The 17,419-nt window shown below is 30.9% G+C and overlaps 1 protein-coding gene across 1 annotated transcript in view; it reads right to left on the minus strand.

Moving 5' to 3' along the window:
* Positions 1–17,419, minus strand: part of LOC136989895 (ankyrin repeat and SAM domain-containing protein 6-like) — a 34,601-nt gene that overhangs the window by 276 nt on the left and 16,906 nt on the right. Inside the window, 12 exon segments of the mRNA XM_067288192.1 lie at positions 55–109; positions 6,155–6,275; positions 7,919–7,964; positions 8,478–8,580; positions 8,642–8,773; positions 11,652–11,852; positions 11,929–11,968; positions 12,058–12,184; positions 12,307–12,404; positions 12,475–12,547; positions 12,550–12,678; positions 12,799–12,840. Of these exon segments, the coding sequence (XP_067144293.1) occupies positions 55–109; positions 6,155–6,275; positions 7,919–7,964; positions 8,478–8,580; positions 8,642–8,773; positions 11,652–11,852; positions 11,929–11,968; positions 12,058–12,184; positions 12,307–12,404; positions 12,475–12,547; positions 12,550–12,678; positions 12,799–12,840 (1,167 nt within the window).

Raw genomic sequence — 17,419 nt, forward strand, 5'->3', positions numbered from 1 at the left:
GAGATCAGTTTGAATACTTTAATAATACTTCAGGAAAATGATAAACTGTCATACCTTCCGGATGACTGATGCTAATTTCTTTGACACACTTTTCTTCAATAGCAACATACTGGAAAATTTAAAAGCTTAAATTGTACATTCAACTACTCGCATTTACTAAATATTTAGATTACTACAGTTCACAACAATGGAGTCGTCAAACAAAAGATGCGACTTTTGCCTTAGTTTAATATTTTCCTTAAATAGAATTTGTTCTAAATACATGATAAATTGGAGGAGTTTTAAATATTTCATTGAAGAAACTGCACATATAAAAGATTCACTAATACTATGGCTTCCCAAAATTAAATATTTGACAGACTGCTTGCTATTTGACTTAGTTGAAATTAATTGAATTAAAGTTATAAAGGAAAAAATAGTTTAAAAGAATTTTTGATTTCACAAATAAAAAGATTTTTCTGAGAACTGATCTATATTGTCTTATGAAGTGGAGAGTTAGATCAAAACAATATGAAAAATGATTGTTATGAAAGAGAATGAATTCTATAATCAAAACTGTAACATGTAATTTTTATTTCTAGATATTTAAATGGATTCTATTCAGTATTACTTGGTGTGATACAAAAATGTGTCCTAATTTTTCAAATAAAAATCAGCAAAGTTTGTCAAGAAATACATAAGTTTATTGTTCCAAATTTATGTCAGTACAAGTTATTAAAAGAAATAAACTAACTTACTTATTTTTATGTGAAATTTAAAGCATTGCTTTATGCTTTTTACGTACATGAAAATTAAAAATGTTAAGAACAGCAACATGATGTGATAATTTAGATTCCAATCAAAGCAATTTTTTGGGCTTTTTATCTACTAAAGCTGTTCCTTATTCTTTGGAATTTTTAACAATGTTTTTGTAACCTCATCACAGCATACTTATTTAGTAGCTATTGTGAATAAAATAACTGATTTGAATTTTCTTTATATATATATACATAACTTTTTACTATGGATAGGAATGCAAGATCTTGAATTTGTTATCAGATAATAGTTTTCTTTAAAGTACCTTAATGCAAACTTAGATCACACACATGTTACATAAGAATTTGTTGTTGAAAAATGTTCAAGCAAGGTGGTAGCAATATTTTCACAGATGTGTTTCTAGGACTTTATGGTGATCCAAAAATGTCCTATAAACACAGCTCTTCAAATGCGTTATTTCAGTGCTAGATTAAAATTAAACTTTAGACTAGCTATCTAGTTTAAACTTTAACCCTTTCTAGTGCTGAAACAATGCATTTGAAGGGCTGAGTTTGACATTTTTAGATCCCTATAAGCTTCTAGAACTCACTTCTACAAATATTGCCACTACCTCATGGAACAGCCTGTATTGTATTATTCACAAGGACTTAGCTATTTTGTCTAACTTCTGATAAGTATGAATAGTTTTAAATGATAAGAATCATTTATATAATGTGCTAAATAAAAATTTTACTTGTCTATATACTGTATTTACTCACATTTAAGGCTAGGTCTTTATTCATTTTTTACCACTTTAAAAACTTAGGTCGTCCTATATGCGCGAGCAAAGGATTCTTTTCATTCTTGCAATAATTTTTGTAAACTGGTATGTGCATTTTTTACCAGATTTTCACCTGGTGTTTAAAAACAAGTATTATATCTGGGTTGTTTGAATTGCTCTTGTGTATTGTCGAGAGTAAAGATGAATAGCAATAGGAAAAGCAAAGCTTTTTGAATTGATTTCCAAAATTACACATGAGCCCCGATATAAGTTTTAATTCATTCCCACGTGAAAACAGATGGGAGTTTCTCCAAATTCTGATTTCCAAATAACCAAGTGTAATTGACAGAGTGAATTCGACTGTTAAGAATTGGCAAGAAAGGTTCCCAATTGTCCAGCTTGATGGAAACAAATTATGTTGTGGATTTTACAACATAATTTGTTTTTCCTTGAAGTTTAAAATGCTAGTAATTTTTGGGAGACAATGTGTGCATTTGATATTTTATTTGTGATTAAACAAAATAAAATTAGAATTGTATTAATACATTTAATTTTCTTTATTTTGATCTTTAAAGTCACACCTCGTCCTATATGCGAGTAAATATGGTATTTATTTTTCTATTGATGATTTTCATCCATCCTCTTTGGAAAAGCAATGCACTTAAGATGTAAGATATAAAAAATGAAAGATTTTATAATTCTCTAACCTAATTCTCTTTCAGGAAAAGGCATTTTCAATTATTATTATTAATCACACATCTTTCATTTTTGTGCTGAATTCTTTAATGTTAATGCTTTTTTTTTTTTTTTATCATCCAAACTCTGATAGTCTCTGCCACACATCTTCATTATATGTATTTAAGCAGTAATCATATAATTTATCATATCTATTTTAATAACTCGCTATCAAACTTCTTTCATCTCATATAAATGACTAAAGTCAATGAAACTTTCAAGGTTTATTATTGTTATCATCTTGTAACTAAGTTCATTATCTAAATGAATTCTTTTCAAAATTGCATTTTGCACATGATCTTAATTAAAGTGAGATTTGTCTACATAACAAACATCAACAAATTTGATAAATTTAAACACTTCCAAGTTTTTTAAAATTGGTTTGTAGTTTCAATAAAATTTAAAGTTTTATAGATTTATATAAAAAATGTAAATCAAAACTGTTGTTTTTCAATTATACTTTGCTGTATAATTTTACCTAAAATTAGAAATAAATCTTCACTTATTCACAGTTAAATAACTTGGAAACAAAAGTTCGTTTTTGCTTCAAAGATGTTTATATCAATTAGCATACGGTAGAATTTTTGTTATACAAGATATAATTTGGTTATTATTTTAACATGTTGCAACCACCACATTTATTTCAGTATTTATAAAAAAGTTCTAGAACAATAATAATAAATGATTACAGGCATAGCCTGCTTTATATATATTGTAATACAAATTACATTTAAGTAAAAGTCCACAAGATCAGAGTCAAAATAAAATTATATGTATTCGTATAAGTTTTTAATTTTGCAACTTGTCCTCTCCTTTCTTAATTGAAAACTATTAATTCAAATTAATGTATTAGAATGCAGAAATGTAATTTCTACAGTAATTTCTTTAAATATATATTTGAAACTGTTACTATAAATTAAATTTAGATCTCTCTGGTTATCACACCTCATGATAGATAGAAAAAAAAACTAGATATTTAATCTGTTGATTACAGCTCAAAATGTCAAAACTGTGTAGATATAAGTTTTTTACATGAAAATTTGGTTATAGTTTGCAAAACTTCAAACTACTACTACAAAATTGTCTCCAAGTCAGATGAACCCTCTGGTTCTTCTCTCTCAATTGAAATAAGTGAAAGTTAATAACAAAAGCAACAACTTGTTCATAAGAGAATATTAATAAATAGTTAGGAAGAGTGTAAGACTATTATAATCTTGTAAAGGAAATTTAATAATTTATGGTATGATATTATGTAAACATGTAAATAGATTAGAATAAGTAAAATGATGACAAATAATAAAACAACTGAAACTACTAGTTTTGTGGTAATATAGTTGTGTCCTAATTTAGCTGAATATACATAGTAAAAATTTTTGCTGAATGTATATATATTTAATTTTCATAAAAAGCTTGCATTTCAGCTTTATTTTTGGTGAAAAGTAGTCTGAAAATATAAGAATTTAAATAAATTCTTTTTAGCAGGTTCAATCTCAGGAGACAGAAAGATCAACAGGACAATATAACTATCCAATTGGCATTTTTCTCAAATTCTCAAATTGTTAATGATAAATGTATCATTAACAATCCACTAATTCTCAAATCATTACATGTTTGAAACCAGAATTGTTACAAACCCTTGTGAATTCAATGCCAAATCGTGTGTATGATGTTATTAAAAATAATGGAAATACAATTACATCGAAAAAATTTTTAATAGCTAAGTTTACCTAAACTTTTAGGACAACAATGCTTAGCAGAATTTCTATTTTTGTAAGAATATTAATAAATATTAATAACTATTAAATTGTTAAATTTATCTTTTTAATGACATTTAATGTGATTTATTGTGATCTTATTTCACTTATTAAATCAATCTAAAGTTCAGTATTTTAAAAGTTATTCAAGAAAAATCATTTTATCTAAATTTTTGGGACAGACCTTATAATAATAATGCAAAATGTTTTTGTGTATATGTTACCAGCAAAACCCAATTTTATGCCAAACTAGTTTAGAATTATTATTCAAGTATTTTAATGGTTCAAATAAAATTAAAAGGCAATCAATTAGATGAACAACATTTATTCAAACATAGTCTACTTAATTATAAAAAATGGGGTTAATGTTACCCTAGATATCGAAGGTGGCAGCTCGTCTCCGATTCCAGCAATCAGAAGATAGGGAACGGTGGGGACGCACGTTCTAACCTAACCTAACCTATTCTAATTGTAATAATTATTCAATAATTATTAGAATAGGTTAGGTTAGGTTAGAACATGCGTCCCCACTGTTCCTATCTTCTGATCGCTAGAATCGGAGACAAGCCGCCATCTTCGATACCTAGGGTAACAATAACCAAAAATGGTATGGATTAGAAGTGACACAAAACTGTAAAATAAAAATAAGCTAATCAGTACTTATCAGTTTGTATTTTTTTTTTATTAAGCCATGAATTTTTAAAGGTAATTAACTTTCAAAAATATTTTAAAAAATTCAAACAAAATAATAAAAATAACTTTTAAAATCAAACTAAAATTAAAAATGAACTTATTTGTGTTTTATAATGAACTTAAATTAACCATTAATATATATTTGAATAATAATTCTAAACTAGTTTGGCCTGACACACTTACGCCAAACTAGTTTGGCGTAAAATCGGGTTTTGCCGGTAACGTATACAGTTGATTCCACTTAAGAGAGCATCCAAAGTAACAAGATCATTTTGGTGGTTGTTAACAGTGTTCAATTCTCTCCACTCTTTCCTGTTTTAGTAACTGTATTTATATCAAACATTGCAAAACCCAACATGTATATAGAAACATAATCAAATGATCGCCTAAATAATTGGGCTATAACTCTACTTAGTATTAATCATTAAATTAGAAATTTGCTACTAGAGATAGACATCAGGTGCCATTTCTTAACTAAATTAATAATTATAATTTTAATGATTTATTAAATAATTTAGAACCATCTGGAAGAAAAGAATTGACCTGGAAGGGAGCAGGGCTTAAACTCACAACCTCTACCTGCTGTGCCACTTGGACCCCAAGCAAGCCTTTGCTTCCAGATGTAGAGCTCTGCTTCCAGAAGGCTTCCTTTCCACAGTAAGCCTTCACTTCACCATTGTGGAGTTATACTTAGGCCATGGGCGTAAGAGTCGTTCCTAGCTGGCACTGTGTTTAACTGTGTAAGGTTATATCTAAAATTTAAACACATCTGGAAGCAAAGGCTTGCTCAAGATCTGGGTGGTACAACTGGCAAGCAAAGGTTGCAGGTTTAAGCCCCGCCCCACTCTGGGTCAGTTCTCTTCTTCCAGAAGGTTCTAAATTAGTTAATAAATTATTCAAATTATAAATATTAATTTAGTTAAGAGATGACACCTAATGTCTACCTCTAATTGCAAATTACTTAGTTATTAATCATTAAATTAACAGAGTTATAGCCTGATTATTTAGGCAATCATTTGGTTATAGAACTCTATGTAACTTAAATTTTAACATTTCCAGGTGTATTATATCATCACAATATTTTATTGTGCTTAGATCATATTGGTTTCCGTTCTTGTATCATTAATTTTATTGTTCTATTGAATTTATTTTAGCATTTCAAGACAGTGAATAATCATATTTATTTTTATCAGCGTAATGGCATGTGTCATCTCAAAAAGTTAAAATGTAATAATTTTTTTTTCAATTCATTATTATTAAATTAAAATTTTAGATAGATGAAAATACAATTCATTTGTATTTCTAAAACAAACAAAATGAAAGAAATAATTTAAATTTCAAATAATTCTTCAATCAGTTGTATATTTTGACAATAAACAAACTTTCGAGCGTTTATAGTATATTGTATTCAAATACAAATGTGTTATATATCAGTATTATAAAAAAATAATCTTACCTCTGCTTTATTTGCAACTAGTGTTTTGTCTAATGGAGAATTTTCTGAAGCTCTACTGTTAGTACTACTGCTACAAAGAGTATCACTAAAACTTCCAGAAAATCTCTGATAATTTTCCAAACTAAATAAAAGAATAATTATAAAATTTTATTTAACATACTATTAAGAATATAATAGGCAGGATAAGCCTTAAGTAGCTTTACAACTTTCAATAGAAACAAACTTATTGAAATGGAATACTACATACTTTATTTTATAATGATAAAACTAGGCATGTAAAACTTTTATGTTGAATATTTATAGTTTGATTTCAATGACACTTTCTCTGATTTTATGTGAATATAACAGATTAATTAATATACAATTTTTTCACTTGAATACATTAATTATCATTTCTAAATGGCATACTCCTTGTGTTCAGTAACAATACAGGAAAGATTATTTTATACTTTTACAAAATCAGGATTAAGCTCAAAGAGGTTAAACCATTATGTCCAGTACCCCCTTTGCTGCATACACTTGTCTACAATTGCAATCTTGTCACTCCTATAACAAGTGTCTGAATTTTCTAACTTTTTATATAAAACAGTCACAAAACATATGCCTTTGTAAATATTAAATCAATATGTCTGGTACCTTTTTTGCTGTACACACTCACCTACATGTGCAAACTTGACATATTTGTATTGTATACTGTATCACTGTACATATTTTGTAATTGTATTTTTACTTGTTTAACAAATGCCCAGTGATCCAATACTTCCCTTCAATCTTTCTCTATTTTCTTTCCCCCCCTACTTACTATCACTTCCTCTTCTAATTTCAATTTCATCACTTCTAATTTCTTAGAGGTAAAGTCTATGCACATACAGACAACCTCTCTACTCTTTTAATGTAATGTAATGTGGTTATATAATGGATGAGAATAGTATTGAGGGTAAGATATTTGATTGCTTTCATTATATAGTAGACCAGGACTTCTTAAACTTTTTTATTCACGACCCCATTTATGATTGTGATTTTTTTCGTGCCAAAAAAAAAAAAAAAATATAAAATAAAGATTTATAAATATTTTGCAATATACATATGAAATACAATGAAAATATACATATATATATATTGAAGATATATACAAATTTGCAAAAACAGTAATGGTGTACTACCACAGTTCACTCTTGTGTTACAATGGAACAAAGACAACTGAATACACTGAAAAGCAACAACACTACACTAGTTCACACTACAATCAGTGTTGCTGAATCGTTGTCTCGCTGCACCAGAAGTGACAGAAAGTGCAACTCACGAAACCTATGACATAAAGCATGCCATTTTCAAACTCTCACAAATTATTTTCAATATTTTGCATTAAAATCTCGTGACCCCAAGATTTCGCTAAGCGACCCCAAATGGGGTTGCGACCCATAGTTTAAGAAGCCCTGTAGTAGACAAACAATATTTTATAGCTATCAAAAGCTGGCCAGATGGCTGAGCGGTCAAGATGGCAGCCTACCGCTCTGGGGGACCCAGGTTCGAATCCGGACAGGTTGAAAAAATCTCCAAGAATTTTTCGGGGAATGGTCCATCTGGATATGTTGGGCCTGTCCCTCATCAATTGGCTGTCCCATTGTGGCCTGGCTGAACCCATAATGGGCTTGCTAAAAGAGGCCTTCTTAGTGCCCACAGGGTGGAAAGAGTTAAAAAAAAAAGCTATCGAAAGCTTTAAAGCTACTTTAAACTATACCACTATTATTCTAAAATTTTTACCTTAGAGATTTATCATCTCTAAAATTCAATTTCTTTTCTGTTTTTTCTGTAATAAAATTTCAATTTAAATCTGATTCATTCAAATGATTCAAATTCAAAAATAATTTATTTTAATTAAAAGCATTTATTTTGAATTATTACTGTCTACTAGGACTTCTGTATAGTAATATTATTGGACTTATTACACTGGTATGATCACTTGGACACAAAGAGGTAGGAGAGTCAAAGCCAAATGATTGCCACAATTAATCAAGCTATTTATCCATTACTATTAATAATTACAGTGATCATTTGGCTTTGATTAATAACATTGGACTTAGAGATGTTTAGATTTATGTAGCGATAGTCAAAATTAAAACAAAGTTTCTGTATTTTTACCTATTTTTCCTGTGAAAACAAAGAAACTCTGTTTTAGTTTTGATTACTGCTTCATCTTTGTATCCAATTGATCACACCAGTATAATTATTGTTATTAGTATACAGAAGTCCTAGTAGACAATAATAATTCAAAATAGAATTAAGGACATAGAGGCATAATTAACTAAAAGTATTTACTCACCTTCATCAGGTTGGTTGGATGGAGATAATTTGGAATTTAGGGAATTTAATACATTTCTTCTCTTTAATAAATGAACAGGATGAAAAGCCAAAGAATCCATTTTCTATTATAAATATTTTGTTTTTAACTGAATGTTATTTATTTTATATTTATAAATTGATTACCTTAGTTCTATCACTGTGTGGAATTCTTTTTCCTGATTTCATACACAATCTTCCTTGAGTGATTTCAGAAATGGGACTAAAAAGAAGTGGAGGAACAACAACATTTGGAAAACTCTTTGGTGATAATAACAACTGAAAAAGTAATTTATAGAATGAATAATAATAATAATTTGTCCTACAAATTTTTTTACATATAAAGCATAAAAATAATTTGGTAGATGACAATTTATTCATACAGAAAAAAAAATTAATGAACAAATTGGAGAAGAAAAGACGATAATTGGTAAGAATATGATCTAAATACAGAAAAGAAAACAAGTATAGTTAAGACCTAGCAACAGCTTTTCCTTAACTGAAAATTAAATTGAATACTGTGATGTATTCATCATCAGTTAACATAATTTTCATTAACCTGTTTACTAATTTTTGCAGGTCTTCAATAGGATATTTGTACTCTCTCAAGTGTTCCACTAAAATGTTATGCATTTGCTTTAATAGTACAAGAGAGTATGAATATACTATTCAAGACCTGCATGAATTAGTAAGCAGGTTAATGGAAATTAAACTGAATAGGTAATTGTTAATATTACTAAATATAGTACCAAAATAAATCAAATTACACTCATTGACAAAAAGTTATGTATCAAAAAAGAGATGATGGAATTGAATGAAACTTCATTAGTGCAAACATAATGATAATGGTAATGAGTAATTATAATATCAAAGCAAAATCACAATTTTCTCTGAAACAATAGTACAGTTTAAAGAAACTTTTAGTACAAAAAATTCTTTAAAATTTTTTGTACTAAAAGTTTCTTTATACTGTATTTAATGTACGAATTTTCTTTATAGGCTGCTTGTCTGCCTTTAAAGTATTGTCTTGAGGAATCTTTTTAAAGAATTTTTTGTATAATTTAAGCCCTGGCCATATTTTAAAATGTAATTATTTAATTTTATATGAAGTGCCACCGCCAGAGGGATGTTAACTGTTTTACATTTAAAGGCAAATGAGCAGCCTATAAAGAAAGGTCAACTCTGCCGTAAGATTGTTAATTTCTCAAATGTGCATTTGAAAGGACTGAATTGGAATAAAGACACATTTGTATGTATTGTCTTGAGGAATCTTTTTAAAGAATTTTTTGTATAATTTAAGTCTTGGCCATATTTTAAAAAACTTTTAGTATTTTGTATGATCTGCTCTTGCCTGGATACACATGCTAATAAGATCAGCCATAAGGCACTGTATACTATCTTACAATAGATTTGCTGACAGATGTAACTGCTACTCCAGATCTCTCAATTGTAGATGTATACAACTATGTCTGAGACATAGCATTCTTCAGTAAATGGACAATTCTATCAGGTATGTATCTTTTTTGTCAATGAGTGTATTTGATGTATTCTTTTCAGTAGAACAACAAAATTAAACTTATATACTTGATGTGCTCTTTCACTATAATAATTCAATTCTGAAAAAATCAAAAAACTTATTCAATATTAACAATAGAACAATCTGCATCATAAATACTAATAAATGTGCAAGTAAATTTAAAAAATTAAATAAAAGTAAATAAAAATATTTTTAAGTCAAATTAAAAATTAATTTATTTAAACTATTAAATAAATTAATCAGAGAAAATTTAATTAACACACTAACACAAAAATGGTCATCAATGATCATTATCAGGTTCTAACCTGTAACATTTTAATAGAGATTGTAATTAGAACAGATTTTAAATAAAAATAGAACATAAGAACATAGATCAGGGGTGGCAAACCTACGGTACCAGTACCTAAAGTGGCATGTCAGAGAAACATCTGGAACATAACATATCATACAATTTTGATTTTTCATACTGCACTCTAAGAACCTATAACCGGTGTGATATAAAAAACAAAGGCTGCTAATCACCACAAACGTTTTTGAACTGCTGGGAGTTCTTTTTCAGGTGTGAGACTGAATTACTGATGGGACAGAGCAAACCGTTAAAGGAAATTCGAGAAACAATAATAAGGTGTTACATGAGATGTGAGTGTGTTTGTCTAGTTGACCATGACCTTAATGGTTGGAGTCTATCAACATGACCTTAAATGGTTGGAGTCTATCAACGTCTGCCATGCTGTCGACAGAATCAATTCATCCTTAAAATTGATGCAGTTCTTATTGAGGAACGATTTGTAGATTTAAATTGCCTCCAGCCACTTAAGGTGTTCATTGTGTGACGTAGTGTAAACAAGTTTCGCCTGGTGGAAGGCTACCACAATGTCTGGGTCGGCGGCAGGGGTGGAGGTACTTCTCTGATGATGTAACATGAGATGTATGCGTCTCATGTAACACCTTATTATTGAATCTCAAATTTCCTTTAACGGTTTGCTCTGTCCCATCAGTAATTCAGTCTCACACCTGAAGAAGAACTCCCAGCAGTTCAAAAACATTTGTGGTGATAAGCATCCTTTGTTTTTTATATCACACCGGTTATAGGTTCTTATACAGTGCAGTAATTTACACATCCCGGTATTCTCCAGTGTAGTGTAGTTTGATTTTTCATCTGGTCATCCTTTATTTCTATCAGCTTCTTTACATTTAGTCTAATTACAGCATATTCATTTTATTTATTTAAACATAGTTATTCAAAGTCTAGAACTTTAACATGCATAAACATTTTTAACCCTTTGATGACATCTGATGTGACGTTTACATCAGATGTTGTATTTGTTGGTGTTTGATTGTTAATTATCAAGTTTGTAATATTGCTATACATGTTTCTTTCACAATTTTGCATTTCTAAACTACAAATTTTTGTGTTAATTAACATAGATAGTTTAGTGTTGGTGCATTTATTTTTGAGCTACATCCAGTTTTACATGCTATTTATTTAAATTACTTAACAACTCACAAATTTGAATTAATAGATACTTTGAATCTTAATAATTCTAACTTATGAATCCTAAATAAATATTTGATAAAATGTATAAGATATAATTTTTGTGTGTGAAAAAAATATTTTACTTGTCCAGGTGACGGCAGTGAAGATAAACTGAGATTCTTTAGTTGTACTCTATCATTTTGTGTATTTTCAGTCATTTCAGGAGACAAAAACACATCACAGGAAACTGGAGAATGATTTTCAGAAGTGGGTGAAGGTAACTGTCGAAATTTTGTAGTTTGGAGACGATTTAAGATATTTGATGACACTTCACCTAGCCAGTTCTAGAAAAGATTTTAATTTTAATTATAAAGTATCATTTTATTACTAAAAGTATCAAATTATTTTAATATTACATACCATAATACTCATGTTCTTTTGACTGTCTTTAGATATATACCTGAAAATAAAAAGAATTAACGAAGTATTTTATTAAGATCATATAAATTTTCTTGTAATTCAGAAATTGAAATAAGTAAACAAATTTACCTACTGTTAGAAGATCTTGAGGCTTTCAGTGGAATATTTCCACTTAATGATGATGTTAATTTAATATTACTTGTTGATGACTCTATTTTTTTTGTTAATAATTTAATCACTTCATTATCTGGCTCTTCTACAAAAAAAAATTTGTTTTTCTTTTAATATAAATTTCCTTGGGATAAAACATTTAGAATTTTATTTTAAATAAATTTATTATAAGGTGAAATAAAATAAACATAAATCACACATTCTTACGTAATAAATAAGCCAAATCCAAAGCTTGGCAACCATTATATGCTGTGATATCTACATTTGCTCCTGCCTCTATAAGACAATTTACAACAGCTGTTTTTCTGTAATGAAATATGGAAAAATAAATTCTGCCAATTTTTACCTTTTATCATTAAATATTTCTTAAAGTACCTATGAAAAACAGCTTGCATCAGCGCTGTCCAACCATTTACTGTATCCTGTTTATCTAACTCGGCACCATATTTATTAACAACTGAACAATATGCAGATATCCAAACATAGCTGAATACATTAACGGAGTAGCTCCATCATCTAAATGACAGTTGCAAAGACACGGATCATCCTTAAGTAATTTTTGAAGAGTCGTAACATCATCTGAAATATTAATAACATTTACAAAATTAAAATTATTAAAATTAAAATTAAAATTTAACAAAAAAACAAAGAAAAAAGCATTAAATTTTTTAATTTTGAAATTAAATAAAACATATTAACCATTTTTAACGGCATTAAGTACTTTTACAACTTCTTTCACATCTATAAAAAAATTATTATTACATATTAGTAATATACATATAAAATTATAAATCTAAAAAGAATTATTTAAAGTTATTTACTAAACTAATCATAAACAAATTAATCATAATCCTAATGTTAAGGCAGTTGGATGGCTGAGGCAGTCGAAGTGTCAGCCTGTCAGTCTAGAGGACCTGGAATTGAATCCAGGCAATAAAAAAACCACAGGAATTTTTTAGGAAATCCTGGCCATGTCAGGCCCCATTTCTCACCACCCAACTATCCCATTGTGGGCCTGGCTAGATCCAGGACGGGCCTGAAAAAAGGCCCTTTTAGTGCCTACAGAATGGCAGAAAGAGTTAACTAGGCAAAGTTTGTTTTCTGTCCGAACATAAACTAAGAATTGAGTCAAAACATCAGGAAGTCAATAATATTGTTTTGGGAGGCATTTTCAGTAGTCACTTGCTACTCCCAAAGCAGTGATGTCATAGATATAAAAAAGAATTTAAAAAATTGCATGCGCTTGTGCTAACAACCTTGGATGTTGTCACTCTGACTTTAATGTACAAGGTGTTTCACAATGTTTTGACGATTTCAAAGTTGAATAACTTGCGTTAAAACTGAGGTACAGCGATGGTGGTGCCCTCTATTAGTAGTACAGACTGTCAACTTTCATTTCATATAGGTTACTATAAGGGGTGTTCAAATGAAAGTGATTCGAGGTGTGTATCCATGAGATGCGCAGGGACAGAAATGACACAGATACACAGATAGAAAAAACAATATTTAATGAGTGAAATGCATACAAAGTTTGTTAAAAGAAATCACCCATGGTGTTTAGGCAGGCGCCTCATTGCTTAGGAAGGTTATGAATTCCGTCCGTGAAGAACGATGTTGGTTGATCATGGAACCAGTTCAGAACTGCAGCCTTTACGTCATCGTCGGAAGTGAAATCGTTGACCTATTAGACTTTTCTTCAGCGGTCCAAAGATGTGATAGTCGCAAGGCGACATATCTGGACTGTAAGCTGGATGTTCCAGGACTTCCCACTTTTTACAGGCCAGTGCCTCAACATGTGGCCTTGCATTGTCGTGCAGAATGATGACACCTGATGACATCATATGAAGACGTTTGCTTTTGATAGCCTTATGCAGCTTATCAAGTGTTTGGGTGTACTGTTGAGCATTGATGGATACGTTCGGCTCCTTAAACTCCAGTAATAGGGTCCCTGCATGTCGAAAAACGCCGTCAACATCACCTTTCCGGCTGACTGCTGAGTTTTGAATTTTTTGGGCCTAGGTGAGCCGGGATGTTTTCATTGCATGCTGACAGACTTCCCTTTCGGTTGGAAGTGGTGACACCAGGTTTCATCCCCTGCCACTATGTGCTGCAGAAAGGCGTCACCGTCATCTTTGTAGCACAACAAATGCTGTAAACTCAAGCCCATTTGCTGTTTCTTGTGGTGTTCAGACAGCATGCGGGGTACCCATTGGCAACAAACTTTTCGATACTTCAGAATGTTGGTGACAATATTGCGAACAGTACCGATGGAAACGTTTAACTCATTTGAGACATCATAAATGTTTTGATGTTGATTTCCCTTGATTGCAGTGGCAATGTCCGTAATCAGCTTCTCTGTCACAACTTTGTGCACCTGACTGGGCCGCAGCAGATCCCTTGTCTCGTGTCGACTGTCGCTAAACATTCTCGCCCACTTTGTCACTGTACACAGCCAGCATTCTGCGATGAATATCCACTGGCTTACACCCTTCCAGTGTTGAAAACTTAATTACAGCTTGCTGATCCATTTTGGATGCAGTTGCATCCATACTAGCCATTTTTAAATGAATGCCACGTCCTTACGAATGAAGTTATCACAAATCTGGTTACGCATGTGCATATGTGGTACATAAACTTCACTATTGCGTTTGTTTCACAAAAATACATTGAAAACTGTTTGCATGCGATGCTTCAAATCACTTTCATTTGAACACGACTCGTATGTAGTATCATGGCGTACTGGTCATTGTGCGTTCGTGATAGAGTGCTATTTTCACATCGGTGAATGTGTCATGTGCATGCAACATGAATTTTGTAAACATTTTAAGATTCAGTTGCGATATCCAATTCCTGCTCGTGGAACAATATTGAATTGGGTAAAAAACTTCTGTGAAACTGCCAGTGCATCGAATCGAAAGTCAACCGGGTGTAGGAAGACTGTACGTACTCCCGAGAACATTGAACGTGTGCGTAGCAGTTCACAGAAAAGCCCTTGTGTAGCTGCAAATGGTCATCATTTGTCCAATGTAGTATTTCATAAGTAAAATAGAATAAATTTTGTACCTTGTGTAAAATTTTCAACTTTTTTTAGCAATTAGTTTGTGAGTTATTCAACTTTGAAATCGTCAAAACATTGTGAAACACCCTGTATTTTGAAAACAAACTCATGAACCCTAATTTTTATTACGTTTTTGAATTCCTCATTGCTAAGTTGGCTAAGTTTTATAATATCAACTTATCTATTTTTATCTTGAGGAAACCATGTTTTATGCTTTCTTTCTTGCAAAGACACAATGCAGTGACAGTAGATTTAAAAGACTGGGCAAATTTTCATCCTTTATTCGGTTGGAACGCTTTTTACATCGCGCGTTTCGGGCCGATGCCCCTCTTCAGCCAACTTATAATTGTCTGTACGTGTTACAAATACATGTGTACAAACAGCACAGCAGTTATTGGGGGTTGTTACCTCCTAAATGTTGGTGTTAAGAGCTTGTATACCATTAAAGACTGGATCGCACCTCGTTCGAAAGCATAGACAGAGTACGAGTAGTCCAACAGCATGAATCTAAAATTCGCCTACCGGCATGTTATCTGGGAGTTCCCTTGCGTAGTGACTGCAAGGGTAGGTAAGGACTGTAGGGAGGTAACAACCCCCAATAACTGCTGTGCTGTTTGTACACATGTATTTGTAACACGTACAGACAATTATAAGTTGGCTGAAGAGGGGCATCGGCCCGAAACGCGCGATGTAAAAAGCGTTCCAACCGAATAAAGGATGAAAATTCGCCCAGTGTTTTAAATCTACTGTCACTGCATTGTGTCTTCGCAAGAAATAAAAAAAATTGACTTATCTAATTTTGAGAACAAATTTAACTCTAAAAGCCACTTAGAAGAGGCTCCACTAATGCTCAATCTCAAAAATGAAAACAAAAAAATATCTGAACATACTGAATATTTATAACATTTACTTCACTAGTGCAATAAATAAATGTCATGACATTTCAGAAATGAATAATGCCCAGCTTACAGAGTTAAGAAAAATGAGATGGCCAAATTGACTATTCTAGATATAACAACCTATATTAGCATTCCTTTAGAATCTACAAACAATATGCATATTTTTGTATGAACATATATGTCTATGAATGAAGCAAAACAGCCTCTCAAACTTATATTGCAAAAATTACAAGGACTCAATCACAAAGTTTACTAGTAGACAAATTTACTGTTTTAATCATTTTACCATTGTCAGGTACAGTAAAACCTTGATTTAACAGACTTTGGATTTAATGGTACATCGTATATGAAAATTAACACCCTGTTAATTTTAAAATACTTTTTATATATAATTATATTATTTTTTTTTTAAATTCAAAAGTCACTACACTAAGAACATTATTTATTTGTTTAGTTAAATACAATTAAAGTGCATTTTCCAAAAAATGTTCGTGTATTTATTTCGATTCAGATTGTACACAATAAATAATTATAATAAATAATAATATTGTTATTATTATGGTTTCCAGAGAGTACATAAGCAATAATACATATAGAAAGCATAAAAAAAATTTGATACTCCACAAAACTAGGCAGATAAATATACAGATAAAAACTCTCTAACCTTGAAATTCTCCCAGCAGAGTGATGAAAGTCCAGAAAAAAACAAATGCTTACAGTCTGTCTAAGACCTGCTTCAGGTTATAATTTTTGCAGAAATGAAACACCACAGGCTTCAGTGTTTCAAAATGGAATATGCGGAAGAACTCTCAAGAAATTCATATTTAAAACCAACAACTGATCAATAGGATGTGCCTAAACATAAATGTTATAATGTGTTTTATAATGTCGGTATGACAATATTCACGCCAAACACCGTATAAACGTTGCGAAAAGTTCACTGAGTTCAGCGTTATATCCACGTTTGCTTGTCGCAAGTACTTTCGACGAACCTTACTGTCGTCGTCTTCAGGCGAGTTCGTAAATTTGCCGAAAAACTTTAAAAAGAAACAAAACCGATGCAGAATGGAACGCATAAAGCTTTACCAAAGCCGTTACGAACGTAAATCAAAAATTCAAAAAACATTCGAAAGCCGATCGAGCATCTAGCTCCACGACTAGCGAGGCTGCGCATGCGCTAATCGTATATTAGATAACACTAAAGCACGTTTAAACGCTTGAATAACGTGACCCAAATATTGGGCAGCTCAAGAGTGGGAGTGTTGCATGCTTCTAACGTGGTGGTAAGGAGGGATTCCCAGATGAAAACTGTTTTTCTATCATTGCAGCACTTGAGCATATGTGCTTGCGACCATAGCGGATT

The sequence above is a fragment of the Centruroides vittatus genome, unplaced genomic scaffold (genome assembly GCF_030686945.1).
Source record: "Centruroides vittatus isolate TY-2023 unplaced genomic scaffold, ASM3068694v2 scaffold_769, whole genome shotgun sequence".
NCBI classification, from domain to species: domain Eukaryota; kingdom Metazoa; phylum Arthropoda; class Arachnida; order Scorpiones; family Buthidae; genus Centruroides; species Centruroides vittatus.